Below are 20,561 nucleotides of genomic sequence, written 5' to 3'. Positions count from 1 at the left end.
CCCCGATGGAGCGGGTGAACGAGGCGGCCGCCGCCGCCGCTGCAGCCGCCGCCAGTGCCAACGCGTGCGGCCCGTCCCCACCGGGCTGCTACACGTACCAGGTGAGCCGGCACAGCGCCGACCTTCTGCACAACCTGAACCAGCAGCGCAAGAACGGCGGGCGCTTCTGCGACGTGCTTCTCCGCGTCGGCGACGAGAGCTTCCCCGCGCACCGCGCCGTCCTGGCTGCCTGCAGCGAGTACTTCGAGTCGGTCTTCAGCGCGCAGGGACTGAGTGGAGGCGTTGAGGGCGCCGGAGGTACAGGAGCCGCCGGGGCGCCAGACGGGGGCGCAGCTGAGGCGACCGGCGCTGGAGGGGGCGGCCCCGGGGGCGGGGGCGGCCCCGGCGGGGTGGGCCGGGAGCTGGAGATGCACACCATCAGCTCCAAGGTCTTCGGAGACATCCTGGACTTTGCCTACACCTCACGGATTGTGGTGCGCCTAGAGAGCTTCCCAGAGCTCATGACAGCCGCCAAGTTCCTTCTCATGCGCTCTGTCATCGATATCTGCCAGGAGGTCATCAAGCAGTCCAACGTCCAGATTCTGGTCCCTCCCGCCACCCGCCCAGACATCATGCTCTTCCGTCCTGGCGCGGGCACCACTGACCTGGGCTTCCCCCTTGACATGACCAACGGCACTGGGTTGGCCCCCAATGGCAATGGAATCGCCGGCATGCCCGAGGATGAAGCCACTCGGGCTGCCCTCTCCGCCGCTGCCCAGTCTTCCTTGCCCGTCTTGCAGGGGGTGGACCGTCTTCCCATGGTGGCCGGGCCTCTCTCGCCACCCCTCCTGGCTTCGCCCTTCCAAAACGTTGGCACTGGCGCCCCCTCTCTGAGCAGCAAGCGGGGTCGGGGGCGTCCCCGCAAGGCCAACCTGCTGGACTCCATGATGTTCAGTGCCCCGGGGGGTCTGAGGGACGCTGGCATCCTTCCCTGTGGCCTGTGCGGGAAAGTCTTCACAGATGCCAACCGCCTCCGCCAGCACGAAGCCCAGCATGGCGTCACCAGCTTGCAGCTGGGCTACATCGACCTCCCACCCCCCAGGCTGGGCGAGAATGGGATCCCCGGGCTGGATGACACGGCCGCCCCCCGCAAGCGGAGCCGGACAAGGAAGCAGGTGGCTTGCGAGATCTGCGGGAAGATCTTCCGGGACGTTTACCACCTGAATCGGCACAAGCTGTCACATTCTGGCGAGAAGCCCTACTCGTGCCCTGTGTGCGGGCTGCGGTTCAAGAGGAAGGACCGGATGTCCTATCACGTCCGGTCCCACGATGGGTCGGTGGGGAAGCCTTACATTTGCCAGAGCTGCGGAAAAGGTTTCTCTAGGTAAGAGGGGGGTGTCCCTGGGGTCATGGGTTTGGAATTAAAAAAGACTTTCCAGATGTTGGCGGCTGGTGTGACAGCTGACACCCACAAAGATCTGGACAGAAACTGGAACGTTGCAGGTCACAGGTCCATCAGCAGATGTCCTCCTGCAGATGTTTGGATTGTACACTAACCTGAGCATCATGCTGATGGGAGCTGCAGTCTGAAACATCTGGAGGACACCCTGCTGCGGGGTGCAGTTCTAGGTGGAACTTTGTGAGGCGTGGAGGCTAAAGGTAAGAGCCACCATTGCACAGGTGTGCCCAGGTTCTGCAGTAAACATGGGGTGGGTGATGGAAGGACAGAACACCCGCTGGGGAGATGCAGAGAGTCCCAGGTATATTGTCCACCGTGTGCTTGGGGAGGGCTGTTTGTAGTGGCAAAAGACCGCCTATGCTGGCTGCCACATAAGATGCAAATCAGCACCATCCATTTAAAGCATACTGCGCACATATTTTGAGCACATGACTTTAGTGAATCCTGGGAACTGCAGTTTCCCTTCACAGGGCTACCGTTGCCAGCACCCTCAACAAACTGCAGTTCCCAGGATTCTTCAGGGGGAGTCATGTGCTTCAAATGTACATAGAATGTGCTTTCAGGGAATAGTGTAGAACTTCTCAAAGTGACTTAACAGCATGCACGTGTTGATACAGAAGTAAATCCCGCAAGGCTCAGGACTGAATTTGCTTAGCTTAGTGTGCACAGGGATGCAGCCTTACTATGAAGTAATTCAGTAGGGCTTACTTCTGAGTAATTTGGCTCAGGGCTGCAGGGATCTTAACCACTAGGGAGCACAAGGCAGGCCAGGCCGTGGGAGCATTCTCCCCAGAGCCTGGATCTCAAAGGTTCTCTTTATGAGAGTGACCTGGACTTCAAATTCTCCACCTTCATGTCCTGAGCATTTTCTGATACTTACATTGGTGGAGTTTGGAAGGCTGACTTGAGAGGGAAATAGAACCCTGTTCTTGAATTACAGGGCATGGATGTAAGTATTGTTGACTGTGCTTGCAGAAAGTGTCTGGAATCAGATCAGTACATGTGTGTTGATCTTGAAGGAGAGGGCAGCTTCGTTGGTCAAAGGTGGATTCACACGACTGTGTGGCTTGCACCATAGCGTGGTGTTCTCTGTCCGTATGAGTGACTGCAAATCAAAGCAGGTCTCTGTAATTCAGGAAATCACGTTTGTTTAAAGAGGTTGTGGCAGCCTAAAGACTGGTGGAATCCTTCACAAAAATCGCTATTGTGGTGATGGAGAATGGATGGGGAGAATCCATTTGTACTTAGACAAATATGATGACTCTGCTCCTAATTGCCCCTTTTGGGTAGGAATGTCACAAAATAGCCCAGGAGTTGCAGCTACTTCAATATTCCTCTGGTTTTGCATAAGATTCTGCTTCGTTTGCACTCCTAAAGATACCACTGACCAAGGCAAACTTCATTAGCCTGGTGAGCTGTAGATATTTCTGGACTACGACTTGCATCAGCCCCAGCCAGTGGCAAACACGCTGCCATCAACGCCAGCATCTGGCTGTGGTGCCTGGGGCTGATGGGAGTTGTAGACCAAAACATCTGGAGAGTACTGGGGGAGTACTCTCCAGCTATCTGGAGAGGTACCTGTTTTGTTTCTGGCTGTAGTTCAATAATCACTTCTGCAATTGGACCTGAACTGTTGTTTAATTAAAAGAACAGCAGACGTGACTTGTCAATGGTAGCATTTTGCTTAAGATAACTTCAGGTGTAAGCAAAAGGTTTTGTTTCCCCCCACTGAAACTGGACTGACACTTAAAAAAATCAAAAACCATAACTTTTTTTATGATCTTTAAGGTTCGGAGATTACTATTATTATATTTGATTTATTAATCGCCTTCTAAACCATGATCTCACAGGGACGCGGGTGGCGCTGTGGGTAAAACCTCAGTGCCTAGGACTTGCTGATCGTAAGGTTGGAGGCTCAAATCCCCGCAGCGGGGTGAGCTCCCGTCGTTCGGTCCCAGCTCCTGTCCACCTAGCAGTTCGAAAGCACCCCTAAGTGCAAGTAGATAAATAGGTACCGCTTTATAGCGGAAAGGTAAACGGCGTTTCCGTGTGCGGCACTGGTGCTGGCTCGCCAGTTGCAGCTTCGTCACACTGGCCACGTGACCCGGAAGTGTCTTTGGACGGCGCCGGCTCCCGGCCTCTTAAGCAAGATGAGCGCGCAACCCTAGAGTCGGTCACGACTGGCCCGTACGGGCAGGGGTACCTTTACCTTTAAACCATGATCTCAAGGCGATCTGCATTTAAGATAATTAAAAACAGTTAAAAACACAGAACAGCAAATAAGAACAAGACTAAAACCCTAACATAAAAAGAACCCTCCTGGATTGTCCTGTTCTCACAGTGGCCAGGCATACAGAAGTAACAGAATCACAGAATTGTAGAGTTGGAAGTGACCCTGAAGATCTAGTCCAACCCCTGCAGTACAGGAATATGTAGTTGTCCCATACAGGCCATGCTTTTCCCCCAGGGGGTATTCAATAGTATGCAGTATCAGCACCTCTTTTTAATTGTTAAAAAGTGTGGCACTTTTTCTACAAAAAAACCCAAACACTGCACAGGGATCAAACCTGAAACCTTGACATTATTAGCACCTTGCTCTAACTAAAGGAGCATTTTCCATTGGGTGGATTTAAAAGTAAAGATTGATCTATGCCTTAACCACTTGGGGCACAAAATGTTGACAGGCGTTTTGCTGAATCAACCAGGTGTGCACACTGATTTGGGCTGCAACTCTCAACCTGCCTTCTTCCATTGAACCCAGTGAAGTTTCCTGGTGACCAAGTAAACATAGGAGTGAGTGGAACTCCAGCCCTAAATGCAGTTTCTGTGAAACAAATCTCAGTGAGTTCTGGAGAACTGATTAACATTGTACACAGGTTGTACATTGACAATAAAGGCATCATTATTATCATTATTATCATTATTATTAACCAGAGGTTCTTGGGATCATACCCACAGACTGGAAGTAAATTCATTTGATACAAATAGAAGATACTTTTGAGTAAATATGGTTAAGATTGGGGTGTTATATTCCTGAAAATAATAATAATACCTGTACGAAGCAAGGTACATTTAAACCAGGGTATTTAAAGTATTTCTAAACACCTATCTTTATTTAGAGGTAAGATTTTTCTGGGATTGTTTATGTTTGAAACTTATTTGTGAAAGCATGTACGTAATACTTTTAGGCGGGAGGCAAATAAAACTTAATTTCCTCTTTGTTTGTGAGGAAATTTAGTAACAGAAATTTGACAGCAACTGCAATGTGGACAACTTATGTTTTTCTAAAAAATGCACCACATTCCTGGTTTTCAGAAATATTGACTGCTTAAGATTATGGTAACTTAAGAAAGGTGGATTTTCAACTTTTTAGATTGCCTTCTGTAGGTGTGCCTTTTTACAGCACCTTGATATGCAGATGTTTTAACAGACAAGCATACTTCTCTTTGTTGTGCAAAGTGCTACCTGTTGATTTCAACATCAACATGTTTGGTTTTCCCCCTTAGTTAGTTGAAAATATACAGAAGAAAGGCACATTACATCCTACAGGTCCCTTTCTGAAAAAGAGAAATGCCTTTGCAGGAATTATAAACAACCACTTAAAGACTTTCCTGATGGTTCATAAAGTGCCCCCTCTGTTTTAATTACCGGTACACACCATTTTAGAAGAGGTGTTCTCTCCCCACTCCCCCCAAAATTGATTCCCTGCCATTGGAGGGGAGAGGCTTTGGGAAGAAGGTCTATTAGCGCGCACCCCCTAAAAAAATAAAATAAAAATAAGCAAGGCATTGCAAAAGGGCAGTTCTTAGCAGACTACAAAGCAGGCTGCAGTTCTGCAGATTCCCTTGGCAGGAACCTCAAATAAAATAAGGGGAATTTGCTTCTCAATAAGGGGACGAGGGTGGTGCTATGGGTTAAACCACAGAGCCTAGGACTTGCCGATCAGAAGGTCGGCGGTTTGAATCCCCGCCACAGGGTGAGCTCCCGTTGCTCGGTCCCTGCTCCTGCCAACTTAGCAGTTCGAAAGCAAGTCAAAGTGCAAGTAGATAAATAGGTACCGCTCTGGCGGGAAGGTAAACGGCGTTTCCGTGCCCTGCTGTGGTTCGCCAGAAGCGGCTTAGTCATGCTGGCCACATGACCCGGAAGCTGTACGCCGGCTCCCTCGGCCAATAAAGCGAGATGAGCGCCGCAACCCCAGAGTCGGCCACGACTGGACCTAATAGTCAGGGGAACCTTTACCTTTAAGGGGGCAGGGTAAGCTTTTTGCATATGCAAAAGTCCCTTTGGGTTCAGTGGTGCTTATTGCCATGTAAGTGGATATAAGAAGGCAGCCTCAAACTTGTGTAATAAATGGAGTAAAATTTATTGATTCAAAGGAAAGCTTGACTTTTCATTGCTGTCCTGTTCTTTCCATACTTGCCCAGAAGCATCATCCCCCCCCATCAAAATAGTGTGTTTTTTGCCTAAGCTTTCCCTGACCTCCAAAGTTGGGCCCTGTTATCCCCAAATTTCTGTTTTAATAATGCTGTTTTTATGTTGTATGATCTGGTTTTATCATTGTTTATAATATTGTTTCTAAGGTGCTTTTGCATACCTCTTATGGGATTTTTCAACATTAAACATTTCAGAAATGTTTTTAGAAGAACTGTAATATAATAATTAGCAAAAATAAATAAATAGCTGTGGTTCCTGCATTTCAGGAGCTTGGTCTAGATAAACCTTTTGAGTCCCTTCCACCTCCGCAATTCTGTGATTCTATGAAATAAGTCAGCAAACTGGCTTTCGGTGGGACTTGCTCCCAGGTATGGGTGCGTTGAAGGTTTTTAAAGTCTGTTTCAACATTCACAGTGGCTCTTAAAACGAGGAGCTGATTTGGGGGGGGGGCTGGAGGAGCCTTGGATCACAGGGGCGCATTTCAGGCCCAAACCAGACCCTCCGGTTGGGCTACTTCAGCTCACCTGCCTTTCCCTTCAGGTTGAGCAGCTTAACTGGGGATCTGCCCTATCTGCTTGCTTTCCTGGAGGGTGAATTCTGCTGAGCTGCATGTAATTGGCTGAGGACAGAAAAGCTGTTGTGAGAAGACAGAGAGGGGGAGATAATCTCATTCCAAGCAGCTTTTGGCCTTAGACAATGCAGAGCTTTCTTCCCACCAGGAAAAACCAGCAGCGTTTTGGGATCTACTTTGGCGACGCTAGGAAAACAGACCAGACATTATCACCAATGGGGTGTGGGAGTCAAAGTGCTATAGAACAGCCTCCCCCAACCTAATGCTTTCCAGATGTTTTGGACTACAACTGCATATAGGCTGGGGCTGGTGGGAGTTGTGGACCTAAACATTGGTAGGGCCCCAAGTTTTAGGGAGAAGGCTGCTGTATCATAGAGGTTGAGGTCCTCTCCGCCTTGGGATTGTGTCCAAACAGTGTTAGAAACTCAGATATAAAAGGTGGGTGCCAAATGGCTCCTTAAAGGAAGGTTACGGTTGCCAAAACAGAATGTCTAGTTGCCATTTTGGGGCAAGTCTTATTTTTCAAATGATGGCCTTAATGATGGTTTCTCAGTTAAAATTCTGGCTATCTCAGATGACAACTTTGAGCTAGGTTAAGAACTTTGAGAACTTAAAGAACAAAAGTCGTTTGATCCAGAGACAGTCCACGTATATATTCGCCCCTTCCGACCTCTTTTTCTTAGTGGTGACTGCTCCTGCTCAGGCTGCACAGAAACAGCATTTTGGTTCCTGAAATTCGTTCCATTAGTACATATAAAATATAACTGATAGAATTCTACAGGATGTGGTACAGTGGTACCTCAGGTTACAGATGCTTCAGGTTACAGACACCTCAGGTTACAGATTTTGCTAACCCAGAAACAGTACCTCGGGGTAAGAACTTTGCTTCAGGATGAGAACAGAAATTGTGCTGCGGCGGCAGCGTGAGGCCCCATTAGCTAAAGTACCTCAGGTTAAGAACAGTTTCAGGTTAAGAACAGACCTCCAAAACAAATTAAGTTCTTAACCCGAGGTACCACTGTATTAGTGTGTGAAAACAGTCCAGATCCAGTGATCCCCTGGCAAGCAGCTCTTGATGCTGAAGATTAAGGCTGTGTTATAAATCGATGTATCGCCTGATAATGGGTTTTAGATCGAATCGCAATAACCGTTTTTTTTAAAGCAACTTTGCAATTTATTGCATTTTGTTTGTGTGGTATTAAAAAATCACAATATTGGAAAAACCAGGAAGCCCATGCTTCTTCCTGTGTGTTCAGCCCTTGCTAACTCGCACCTCAGCCAGCTCTTCCCTGTCTCCTGCAGCAGCAAGATATAGCTACAAATCACTACTCAAACATCACCAAAGAGAGCTTTGAGAACCAGTCTCCCCAGCCATCCAAACGGCAAGCAGGGACTTCTTCCCTCAAGGCTCTTGCTTAAAGGCACCAGACTGGTAGTTGGCTTAGAGAAAGCCTGCAGGTTCAGACTTCTGGAGCCCTTTCCCCCCATAAAACCATAAACTGGGGTTAGTAAAAAAAACAGTCAGACACCTCCCTTTGACATTTGACCCTCTTCTGTCATTTTCCCCTCCATCTGTGTGTGTGTGTGTACAGTGGTACCTCTGGTTATGAACTTAATTCTTTCCGGAGGACCGTTCTTAACCTGAGGTACCACTTTAGCTAATGGGGCCTGCCGCTGCGCGATTTCTGTTCTCATCCTGAGGTAAAGTTCTTAACCCGAGGTACTATTTCTGGGTTAGCGGACTCTGTAACCTGAAGTGTTTGTAACACGAGGTGTTTGTAACCCAAGGTACCACTGTACTGCTTGTGGGTGTGCGAGTGTCTACGTGTGTCTCCCTCCCTCCCTGCTCCCATTGGTGGTATTTTTTGGTGAAGCAGCAGCAACCAGCATCAAAAAGCACTGGGTTGTTTTTTATTATTATTATTATTAGCCCAGCCAACACTTCACACTTTGTTTTCTGTAAGCGGCAGCCAGCCCCATGTTTTTTAGCCCCATGTTTCTTTAGCTCAGTCTGCCCTGCAGTGCTTTGCTTGCTGTCTCTTGACTCTTTCCCTTCTGAGTTGCTTCCTTCCTTGCTCCATGAACGAGTCCCAGTCATAGCTGTCAACTTTTCCCTTTTCTTGCGAGGAATCCTATTCGGAATAGGGAATTTCCCTTCAAAAAAGGGAAAAGTTGACAGCTATGGCCCCAGTTCTTCCCTGCTTCTCTCCCTCTCTCTCTCTCTCTCTCTCTCTCTCTCTCTCTCTCTCTCAATTGTGTCTTGTTAATTGCTTCAGAATAAAAGGGGGGAAACACCCAGTGTTTATTGTGTGTGCCTTTCTTTTGGGGCAGAAGCAGGCCACAGGTTTCTTACTAATCCAGCCTACGCTGTCAGCCCATGTTAACTCTGTCAGTCTTTGGCTCCCCCTCCCCAGTCGCAAGCAGGAGGGAAATACAGTGGTGCCTCGCAAGACGAAAAGAATCCGTTCCGCGATTCTCTTCGTCTAGCAGTTTTTTCGTCTAATTTGTTTATATATTGTTTTGTTAAAATGTATTCATTCCATTCTTTCTATTTTGGCCTGGTTTTGAAAAGAAAATTAACAATCAAATGAACTGGTGTTGTGGGATGTATACATTCAACTAAGACTCAATAATGAATTATATTTGAATATCTACTGACTTTGCTATTTTCTTGTTTAGTAATGTAATCAAATTTTTAGGGAACCTTTGATATCTATGCTACTAATTACGTCTACAGATTTAATTTTAGAGAAAATGTGCTGATTTAAACTTCATTGGTACAGTAGTTCTATAACATAACAGGTGTAACAATATGTTAAAGTAAAAAATTATCAGTTTTAGACTTGGACCCATAAGTAGTAGCAGTTGCCAGGACATTACCATGTTCACCTCTACCTAGTTCCAGCCTTATTTCAGATATTGTGATATATCACAATGTTTAACTGGTGATATATCATGATGTTGAAAACCAGGTATCTCCCAGCCCTACTGGAGATGTCAGGTGCCATCCAGATGCCCAGGCATCTTCACTTGGTCACAAGTGGTTGATAGCCAGGTGCAAAATGTGCTTGGCAAATTTCAAACACTGTCCACCAAGGGTTAGTCGTGGCAAAAGACCTATGAGAAGTACGTTGAGATCTTGTCTAGCTACGTATGCATATTTGGGCGCCCTACTGAGTTCGGTGTGAGATTCACTCTCCAGTAACTCTACTATGTTTGCAACCTTCTTGATGTCTAACTTGAATCCCATTGGTTTCTGTGGAGCAACTAAATCAGTGGTTCCCAAACTGTCCGCCATGTGGAACGGCCTCCCAACTGATGTCAAACAGATAAACAACTATCTGGCTTTTAGAAGACATCTGAAGGCAGCCCTGTATAGGAAAAAAAATTATGTTTGATATTATATTGCGTTTCTATATTTTGTTGGTGCGCTGGAAGTGTAAATGACTGCCAGACTTCGAAAAGCTGGTATCACTGGATCAAATTCAACAATTTTGTTGAATTCAAAATTGTTGAATTAAACTAAATAGTTTTAACTGGATTTGGAACAAATGTGCAGTTAATTCTTACTGTTCTGAATTTGATTGTGTTATTATTATCTTCCTTATTGGATCGTGTGAACCGCTATTTTGAAAAAGGCTTTGTTTTTATAGGTTAGGGGGTGCTGGGGGTGACTTTAAAGAACCAAGGGGGGGTGGTGTCCCGAAAATGTTTGGGAACCACCAATCTAGAAAACCTCTATTGTGTTTGGTTACAATAGATGCTGCGGACCTAACTCCAGCTTATCTCTCTTTTTGTCCCCTTTCTCAAGGCCTGACCATCTGAACGGGCACATCAAACAAGTGCACACATCAGAGAGACCTCACAAATGTCAGGTAGGAACTACTGGATGGAGGAGGGTCTGTGATGATGGGGATAAGCCTCTGAAGAAGGTGGTGGAGATGCAAGCCTTCTTCTGTACACCTGGAATTTACCGTGCTCCTTGTAAACTTGTTCTAGAGACACTCCGCTCCTTCCCCCCCTTCCCCCCAGCCTCTTCCCAATGTCATCTGCTTCTCCTCCCCTCCCTCGTATGCTCTCTCCTCTCCCTGCCCCTCCATCTCATCCCTACTTTTGTAGCGTTTGTCTCCGCTCTGCTCGCCCTAGGCGATCAACCTTTTCTCTCTGCAATCAGCCATTTCTCTCTTCGTCCTGCCTGCCCGTCAACAGGTGGGCTCTCAAGGTCCCTCCTTGATTTTAGGGAAATTCCAGTTAGCTGCTGAACGCATTTTTTGTGGGTTCCTCCCCCCACCTTTGAACATCGCACTGAGCAAAATTGGAAGATCCCCCCACCCTTTTCTCTTTTTGAGCATTGCTCAAATTCAACTGTGACACGGCTTTGGGGAAGGTGGGGTGGGGCTGTTTTTTCTTCCTTCCTTTCCCAGTTAACGTAACTGTTTCTGTTTGGATTTGAAGAACAATAAACACCCCTGGAGTTGCTTCAGGGAGGAGGCAAGCTCCTTGGGGGAGGGGGCAACTCCAAAGCCCAGCTAAGGCTTAAGACACGATGGGCGTTCAAGCTGGTTATCGTTTCTGCTAGCTGCTCTACCTGTGACCTGATTGAGCTGGACTGCTCCAATGGCCTCTGCCACCCTTCCCCTTTCTGAGTGGTAAAAAGATGATCACATACGCGACAGGCATGTTGGCTTGCTTGCTTGTTTCGTGAAATGTATACACTGCTTGAACGTCAAAAGAGAAAAGCCAACCTCAAAGCAGTTTACGAAACAATAAAACTATCAGTTAAAAGAACTCTTTAGAACATCCAAAAGCTAAAATCAGTGATTAAGCTCAAAACAGATTAAAACATACATCAAGGTTCGGTTTCTGGATGGCCCTTGCCTGAACAAAAATGTTTTTAGCAGGCTCAGGAAAGAGCACAACAAAGGCACCTGCCTGCTGTCAATAGGCAGGGAGTTCCAAAGTGTAAGCGCACAAAAAATGATTTCTCACAGGTGCAGAATGTGTCTTATGTGGCACCTATAACGGTGCCAGTTTCACTGATAGAAACAGTCAAGTGGATGTATATAAGATAAGCCAATCTTGTAGGTAAACCTGTCCCAAGTTGTTGAGGACTTTAAATACTAACAGTAATGCCTTGAACTTGGCCCGGTAGCAAATTGTACAGCAGGTGCAGATCTCTGAGCCCAGGTGCTGTATGCTGACATGGCCTCACTCCTGTCAACAATTGCGCTGCAGCATTCGGCACTAACTGCAGCTTCCTGGTTGAACGCATCGCAGTAATCCAGTGTTGAAGTAGTCAACGCATGAACTACTGTGGCGAAATATTGATATCACTGCTTTTACTCTTCTCTTGGGGGCGTGGGATGTGATCTTTAATGCTGTGGCATGTTTTGCTGTGAGTTCCTCATATAAACTTAATATATTTTAAATCACCATCTGTGAGGATTCTGCTGAAGCAGATGTCACCAGGTTGGGGGGGGGCAATGCAGATGCGAGGGTTGAGCCCAGCCATTTTGTCAGAGTATGATCATCTTCTTTGTAAAGCTGGGGCTTATTTTTTAAAAAAAATCAGTAGCAGCAGCTACAATGCAAACTTTGGGAAAGAGAGGGGGAGAGAGAAGGCACCCAGAGCTCCTTACAGAGGGTTCTGTAGTGTGGCCCAGTACAGTCAGTAGTTAGGTGAAGAAAGATTATGGGTTCCTGCAGAATAAGTGGGGCAGGGGAGCCAAAAATAATGCCAATATATTTCACATCTGGCAACCATTGCCCCCCTTTGGTTTCAGATGGTACATGGGTAAAGGTAAAGGGACCCCTGACCATTAGGTCCAGTCGTGACCGACTCTGGGGTTGCAGCACTCATCTCACTTTATTGGCTGAGGGAGCCAGCGTACAGCTTCCGGGTCATGTGGCCAGCATGACTAAGCCGCTTCTGGCGAACCAGAGCAGCGCACAGAAACGCCGGTTACCTTCCCGCCGGAGCGGTACCTATTTATCTACTTGCACTTTGACGTGCTTTCAAACTGCTAGGTTGGCAGGAGCAGGGACACAGCAACGGGAGCTCACCCCGTCGCGGGGATTCGAACCGCTGACCTTCTGATTGGCAAGTCCTAGGCTCTGTGGTTTAACCCACAGCGCCACCCGCATCCCTTGGTACATGGGTAGACAAGTCTAAAAAGCCCGGGGCACAAATTTTCACGGCCCTCTAGTGGCTATGGTGACTCATTTACCGGAAGTAATTTATTTAGTGTTAACGCTATATAAATTTATAAGGAACTCACAGCAAAACATGCCACAGGCGTTTTAGACTCGTCTACCCATGTACTATCTGAAACCAAAGGGGTGCATTGGTTGCCAGATGTGATTCCCCCCTGCCCAGCTCTCCTACCCAGGGTGGATTTGATTTAAACCAAATTGATTTAAATCACTAGTCGGTAAGACTTGATCTAAATCACTAGCCAGTAAGACTTGATTTAAATCTCTCTTTTTTTTTCTACAGAAAGACTCATTCTTGCTGGTATAATCTGTATAATTTACAACCAGAGGAAGGTTTCATTTTTGGAATAATAAATTTTCAGAGTAGTTTTTAGTTATATAAAAAATGACTGATTTGGTTATACTGGTAGAAATACATAGAAAGATAATTATGAAATTATTGTGAGGTTTAATAAGTTAACTGTTTATATTTGGACAACTTTTCTGCTGTACTTTATTGGGGGGGGGGAATCATTTCCTTAATAACAGTTTAAACAATTTATTTAGCTAAAGCAATAACATTATAGCATATGTATCCAAAGTCTGGGCAAAGACACCTGTTTTCACCTGGCTCCTCCCTCACCCCTATCCACTGGCTAGCTCTACAATTTGCACCCTACAGTATGGGGGATAAACTGGGTTGACTTTGTAATCCCTTTCCCTCCACTGTTTTTATTAAAGTCACCCCCCCAAAGGTCTTTGTAATCTTAAATATATGTTGCACAACACCCCCTCCCCAAAAAAACCCTGCAGAAGTTGTGAAGATCTTAGCACCTCAAACACGTAAGATCTTGAAGACAATTGAGCAATTTAACCCCAATTAGATTAAGGGGCTTAAAATAAACTGTGGTACCCACCACCACCCAACCTGGCATCTTCCAGATGTTTTGGAGCCCAAAACATTTGGAGAGCACCCAGTTTGGGAAGACGACCTATAGCCATGTGTTGGTTGGCATGAGAAAAATATAACCTTTTTCAGTTCAGCTGGGAATAAATGATACTTAGCAAGGCATCCTGAAGATCCCATTAAGGGTGTTTATGGGAATTATTTTTTAAAATACATTTTTTTATATTTGGGTGCATCAGTTTGTATTTATATGACCTGCAAATTTCAATATCATAATTAGTGGTTCTCCTTAGGCTTCAGTCCTGAAGCTGCTCAAGAGCAGATGAATTATTAAGGTGTGTCGCAAATGGCCAGTAAATTCAAGTTTGCAAACTAAAGGTTGACAACTTATTTAACCAGCCTCTGCTGCTTTGCCTTTTAACAGGGGTTTAACATGCAGACATTATAAAGTGGCTGTGTTCATCTCCATGCTGTGAAAACCTTGCCCTGCTGATTTCTTCAGATGAAGCTGCTAGCTGTTAAAGGCAGAAGAACTCTGCAGTGGGTGTGTTTTTTTCTGGTCAGTTGGCAACTATTTGGGTGCCAACTGACCTTAACTGGCACAGCCCTTATTCTCTTTTAAGATTGCCTTCCATTTCTGAACTGAACCCATCGGATTTCTCAAAAGCATGCAATTCTACCAGTGCGATTGCAAAACAGAAATTCTTATCTTCTCACCATATTTTTTAGTTGTTTTTTTTTAAAAAAAGTTATATTTTATATATTTATTTATATTTTCCCATCTCCTAACTAGGAGTTAAGTATCTCAATGCAAAAGAATCCATGTGGCTGTTGGTTTTTCCTACCCTACACCTTTATTTTTCTGCATTCAAGTTTTGGTCTGAGATAAATTTATTTCACATGGATTTATTTTTTAAAATATATTTTCACTGTATTTGGCTACCCAGATAGAGCTTTATTAAATGCACGCTGTCTTTTGCATAGGTGTCTTGAAAAAACAAAAGTACAGACAGCTGGGTTTAGCTCTCAAGGCAGTGCATGTCCCTTTTGTGCAAATATATAAATCTCCAACAGTTATAATTACAGAGAAATATAACTATGGCAAAGACAACTTTCTCTACAGTTGTGCCTGCCTTTTTAAGGGGACAATGCTAAATGGAATTAGTGTCACTTGTTGTACAAGCATCCATCACCCAGGGCAAGTGTCATATCTCGCCCCACCGCTGCAAGACAACCAAACAGTCAAGTCACCTGACATCATTATAATACGCCAGATGATTGACAGGTGGGTTGTTCTGCCCACCTCTCAAATTCAGTTGCGCAGAGGTTCCCAAGCCCTTGGGAACTGCGGCGCAGGGGGCTTTGCTACTTCAGTAACACAATGAAACTACTATTCAGTTTGCAGTGAAACTACTATATAAAATGATGTCCCCACCACCACCACCAGTTTAGCCGTGGTTTCAGTGGAAATCTCTTGAATCAATGTGGCTTCCGCCAGCAAAGGAACATGAGCTCACTTTAAGCTCCCAATTCTTCCTTTGTAGCCACGCCAGGATTTGTTCCGCAGCTCACATCATATATGATAATTGGGTGTGGTTTTGGAGAAACAGCCTTTTGAGCCCAATGGGGAGGCCTGGTAGGCCAGAGCTAAGCCACAGGCTGGAGTTTCCCGACCCCAGGACAGGGGTGCCATGTTTGGGAAGGCTGCCATAGAAAGGTTCGTTAAGTGAGTCATCATTTAATGATCATTGCCTTGGAGCCCAGTTAGTTTCTCGTCAACACTGGCTCTACAGTCCACCATCCATTTCCAGCAGCAAGGTCCAAATATATTTTCCTTATCTAATTTTAACTTGGAGCTGATTCAGGGTCTGGAAGGGCAGTCTTTGCACAGGGAACACCCTCCAGGAACTTGATCTCGCTGCTCTTCGTGTTGACACCAGGCGGGACTCAGCAGACCAGTTCACCTGGTCACCTTAAAGAGCGAGGATGGGCAGAAAGGAAAAGTGCATCTGATAAGTTTTTTCATGGGAGGAGGGGAGGGGGAAATCCAAGGGGTTACTGGGTGTCATCTTCCACTCCATCCCCACCAGTGCCTGGGTCTTTTAAAACTCAGCCGCAGAAGGAAAACCTGGAATGCTACTGATTCTGCTGCAGCCAGAATTGCAGTCGCTCTGCCTTCGCCACCATGTGTGCGACCCAAGACCGACCAAGATAATGAAGATCAATTGGGTGTAACATGGGTGGGGGGCTCGCTGTGGCCGCCCCCCAATGCAACTGTTCTTGGCAGGATTCAGCCTTGTGGCCAGAGTCGGCTCATGCAGAAGTGTGATTTGCATGAACTGGCTCCTCCATGTGGGCGCTCCCCACAATTTGTGCAGTCCATACTGGTGCCTTCTGGATGTTTTGGTCTATGACTCCCTTCGTTCCCAACCAGCACAGCCATATTGACTGTTACAGCATGGCAGGGGCGGTTGGGAGTTGTAGCCCAAAATGTCCGTGTTGGGCTGGAGCTGATGGAACTGGTAATCCAGAACTTCTAGAGCACGGGTGTCAAACACAAGGCCAGCGGGCCGAATCCGGCCCACCAGACCTCGTCATGTGGCCTGTGTAGCTGCCGCCAGTCGCCAGCCTTCACCTTTTATTCTCGCTTTTTTTTTTTTACACAAGAAAGCCGCCTCTTCAGCGCATGCGCGGCAGCCTACAAGCCAGAGAACGTCTGCCCTCTAGCAGCACCGGCCGTTCTACACAGGAAACCTCCACTTTACATGTCCTTTACATAGTCCTATAGATACAACCGGCCCTTTGAGGGTGACCAAACTGCTGATGCGGCCCCCGATAAATTTGAGTTTGACACCCCTGTTCTAGAGGGTCATCAAAGGCAGGTATAGAAGTTCGCAGTATTGATTGGAGCGTGGAAGAAGAAATTAACTTGCTTTCATTTTTAATTGTGGGGCCATCTCCTGGGGTAATTCCCTTTTTACCTGCCACATTTAAGTTAGTATCTGGCCATCTTCAGCATTAGGAGACAAAACCTGATTCTCAAGCAAGCTAGACTTGTATTCCCTGAAAAATAAAAAGTTAAAAATAATCATTCAGAAAACTCGTGCTTTTCCCAAATGATTTCATTGCAGAATGAGTTTCTTCCTTATCTAATCTCTCTTACTTCCTGCCTATTAGCAGGAAATTGCCAGCCTCCATGGAATAAGCTCAGAGACATCTACATCCCTAGAGCAGTTGAAACTTCAAGAGGTATTTCTTAAACACTGTTTATTTTTTTAAAAACTTCTCTATTTTTAGTATATTTATCTGCCTTTGCAATGCTTGACAAGAAAGCACTGGAGTTTTCCTTTATTATTATTATTATTATTAACAGCGCTCTCTGATAATCTTAAATTGTATATTTAAAGACATTAACCTCTTAAAATTTGAAATGTTTAGTTTCCTTCAAAGCTGATTGTATTGTCTCTTGTTTTCTTTTTCTTTTTAGTTCTGATTTTAGGCTTTCTGGACTCTTTCTGTATTTCTCTCGTTTTCTTTGAAAGAATGATTTTTGCCAGTCTGCTCAATAACTAACTATGATCGAGAATGAGCTCCATAATGCCTGGCTTGAAAAGAAATAAGCAAATTAAACGCAGCAACAAATCACTTGATACCTGTTTTTGTTTCCAGTGAGCTGCGTGGCATACTGGTGACAAAGTAGACTCAGCCTCTTGGGACTTTCTGCTGCACAAGCTCTCCCATGGAGCTTATGCAGGAGAACTTCCCAGCGGGTTGTTCTGAAGTTCACTCCTTTGGCGTTCTTTCCATGAGCAAGGCTTGCTGTGTTTCTTTGTTTTCCTCTTTATAGCTCTGAATGTGCCTGTTACTTAGTCATTTTGAAATTATACCTGAACACTTGTCCTAACAGCCCAAAGATTTATATATTTTAGTCTGCATCATAGGAACTGCTATCGGTTTCCCACAGGTAATCACTTCCCTGGTTGTGTTGGGCAACTACAACTTTCCTCTCATCCATTGGGTATGCAAAATGCACTTTTAAAACGGCAGTGGGTATCGCTTGTGTCGTAACCCTTTCTAAAGTCTCTGTGCCCAGTTTATTTTTTGCTAAATGAAAGCTGCCCTTGTTTTGCTCAGCGCAATGTCCAAGTGGTTATATTTTGAATTTTATATATCTGTTTCTGACTTAACAGCTTTTTGTAATGTCAGAGTCATTTCTTAGTGGAATCTATTCATGGGACAAATCACAAATAATTTTGTGTGTTTTATTGCGGTGCTCTGGTCTGGATCCTGCAGGAGGAGGCAGAAATTTCCTCTTAGTGCCTTGCCTATTCACCAAGGGACCTGACCTAAAGTCTCTTCAGACTAAGAGAAAACAGTGATCTATCTTCATTTCTTTCCTTTTTAAAAAAATCAGAACTTGCTTCAGGCTATTTATGCAATGACGTCTCTCCTTTAACGCCATTCTGCATCATTTAAGGGCCAGCTTCAGTAAATGTGTAACACTGATAGGGAAGGGCCATAGCTCAGTGGTAAAGTTTTCACCTTGCAAGCAGAAGGTCCCAGCTTCAGTTCCCCAGTGGCCTCTCCACATAGGGCTGGAAATGTTCTTTGCCTGAATCCATGATGAGCTGGTACCAATCAGCATGGGTGGACCAGTAGAGTCTGACTCCATATGCGGCAGCAACTTAACACTCCTGATCATCTTCAGAACTCTAGAATTCTAAGGAGAGCAGGAAATTCCTGGCAGATGTTCCTGTTGTGGAACTTCTTAGCCTTTTCTCCCTCTGCCCAGAAGAGACGTGTTTGGGCATTACAAAGGCAGCCCTAGTCTAGGATCCAACATGGGTGTTGTGTGCTGTCACACGGGCACTGGAGAGAGCAGGATGTTTAATAGGGAGGGGTTGACCTCCATGCTGAGCAGGGATTTTCACTTGTAGGCATTCAAATTGTGCCCCATAACCTTTCCTGCTTCTAAAACTCCTCCGGTGAGAGTCAGGCTTGCATGTGTTCAGAACTGATACATATTATATATGGAAGAATTCTGAAGCTTGCCTAAATTACGCAAATGAAGCCATTTCCTATTGATATTGCATAGTCTGGTCTATCATTTTAGCGAATTCCCCCCCTTTTTATTCTGCTGCTGCTTATACTATAGGGAAACACTGGAGCCCGCTCTCCAACCTGCACATACACTTGCCTTAGAGCCATGAGGGCTAGTAACATGGCTCTTTTATTTATTTTTGTGGAAAGTGAGAGTAGCAGGAAGCTTAACTCTGCGCACACAATGGCCTCTCCTGCGGTGGCTTTCCTGCACTCCCTCTGAATCGTAGCCCTGGTGGCTTCTCTAGAACGACCTCTCGCCTCCCCTGCTCTTAGTTTTCTCCGCTACTTGTGGCTGTCATCTTCCCTCTTTATTCCTTCTGCCTTCCCACCCCTAACTTGCCTTGTGTGTGATTTCCCCTATGCCCAGGAGTTTTGCCCTTCTCCATCTGGCCCGGGGGCACTTTCTGCTTCGCCTCTCTCTCCTCCACCACCTTCCCTTCCCTGCCTGCTCCCATCTTCATTCGTCTTTCCTTACCGCAGCCTCATTACTGCTGTTTGAGGACCTCTCCTCCTGTCCTTCCCATCTTCTCCCTCTTACTTAGATCATGATCGTCCTGGTAGAACCATCTAGCACTTCATTGTGGGGAGCATATAGTGTTTGGGAAGAGTTAGTGAATGAGCGCTAACTTGGGGAGACCAAAATGAGCCCTGGCTTCTTAGAACAGCCTTTGCCAATGCGGTGCCCTCCAAATGGTTTAGACTACAACTCCCATCAGCCCCCAGCCAACATCCCTGTATGATGCCACAGCTGATGGGAGTTGTAGTCCAAAGCATCTTGAGAAGGCAGTCTTAGAAAGTCATAAGCAATGCATTGCATTTATCCTCTTCAAAGTGCTGCAATCTAATGGAGTCCCCAGGGCAACTTTGGATGCTGTGTCTTTGTAGCATTGGTGATTTAAACTGCTCCCTCTGAATAATGGATGTGCTCAGACGCCCATTCTAATCATGGGTACTGAGTTATTAAAATTTACTTATTTACAGGCCAATTTTCTATTTTAAATGTTCCAAGTGGCTTACAGAAGATTAAAAAGAACAGAGAGCATCACAGAAGGCCATGAATAATTAAGATATCTAAAGAAATCCTAATGGCAGGGGAGATCAATAAAACTAACTTAAATTAAATTTAAGCACTCTGGGCTGTCATCCCTCTGGTCAGGAGCTCTGGAGTTGCTCCAGCCCATACGTGGAGCTCATCTGCCCGATTCTGCTTCTCTGTTCATTCTGTAGAGGGGAGCCCTCTGTAGTATGTGGAAAAGCCCTTCCGGATACCACAGCACTCTGTGTTGACCTGAAGTCCTGTGTCTGCAAGAAGCTGGTGGGTTAGAGCAGCCTCGGCCAAGCCAGGGCCCTCCAGATGTTTTGGACTACACCACCCATCAGCTCCAGCTGAGGCTGATTGGACTTGTAGTCCAAAACAACCCCCCACCAAGCTGGGGATGTTCCCTAAAACAACATCTGCTTGCTTGCTTCTTGAGCTGGGGTGCACTTGGCAAAGCAGGGCTTGACTCCTCAAACATTTCTGCCATCATAAATGAAGGTGCTGGAAGCCTGCTTCTTGATTTCGGTGCCCCTCTTGAAATCAATAGCCTCACGTCACCGTAGTGTTAACCTTGGTAGCGGTGTGTGTCTGCCTGCCTATGTGTGTGTTTAATGTGGGTTTTGCTGCTCTCCACAGACCTGCAACGCCTCTTTTGCCACCCGGGACCGGCTGCGCTCGCACCTGGCATGCCACGAAGACAAAGTCCCGTGCCAGGTCTGCGGGAAGTACCTGCGGGCGGCGTACATGGCCGACCACCTGAAGAAACACAGCGAAGGACCAAGCAACTTCTGTACCATCTGCAACAGAGGTAATGAGCGCAACTTCTTGCAAAGCGGGCAAAACGAGAATCCACAGGGCGAGAGGAGGGGAACTTGGG

General features: G+C 46.1%; 1 protein-coding gene across 7 annotated transcripts in view; it reads left to right on the top strand.

Annotated features, from left to right (window-relative positions):
- PATZ1 (POZ/BTB and AT hook containing zinc finger 1) overlaps positions 1 to 20,561 on the top strand; it is a 31,465-nt gene continuing 10,904 nt past the window's right edge. For 3 of the 7 annotated variants that reach the window (XM_053368127.1, XM_053368125.1, XM_053368123.1), the window contains exons 1-4: positions 1 to 1,363; positions 10,255 to 10,318; positions 16,720 to 16,791; positions 20,321 to 20,492. In XM_053368127.1, coding sequence (XP_053224102.1) covers positions 6 to 1,363; positions 10,255 to 10,318; positions 16,720 to 16,791; positions 20,321 to 20,492 — 1,666 coding nt within the window. In that variant the 5' untranslated portion in view covers positions 1 to 5. The remainder of the gene's footprint in view (positions 1,364 to 10,254; positions 10,319 to 16,719; positions 16,792 to 20,320; positions 20,493 to 20,561) is intronic. The other 4 variants (XM_053368128.1, XM_053368126.1, XM_053368129.1 and 1 more) reach the window with 2 other exon arrangements.

The sequence above is a fragment of the Podarcis raffonei genome, chromosome 16 (assembly GCF_027172205.1).
Source record: "Podarcis raffonei isolate rPodRaf1 chromosome 16, rPodRaf1.pri, whole genome shotgun sequence".
Classification (NCBI taxonomy): Eukaryota; Metazoa; Chordata; class Lepidosauria; order Squamata; family Lacertidae; genus Podarcis; species Podarcis raffonei.
Note: the sequence above shows the minus strand (reverse complement) of the source record. Positions and strands in the feature narration are given on the sequence as shown.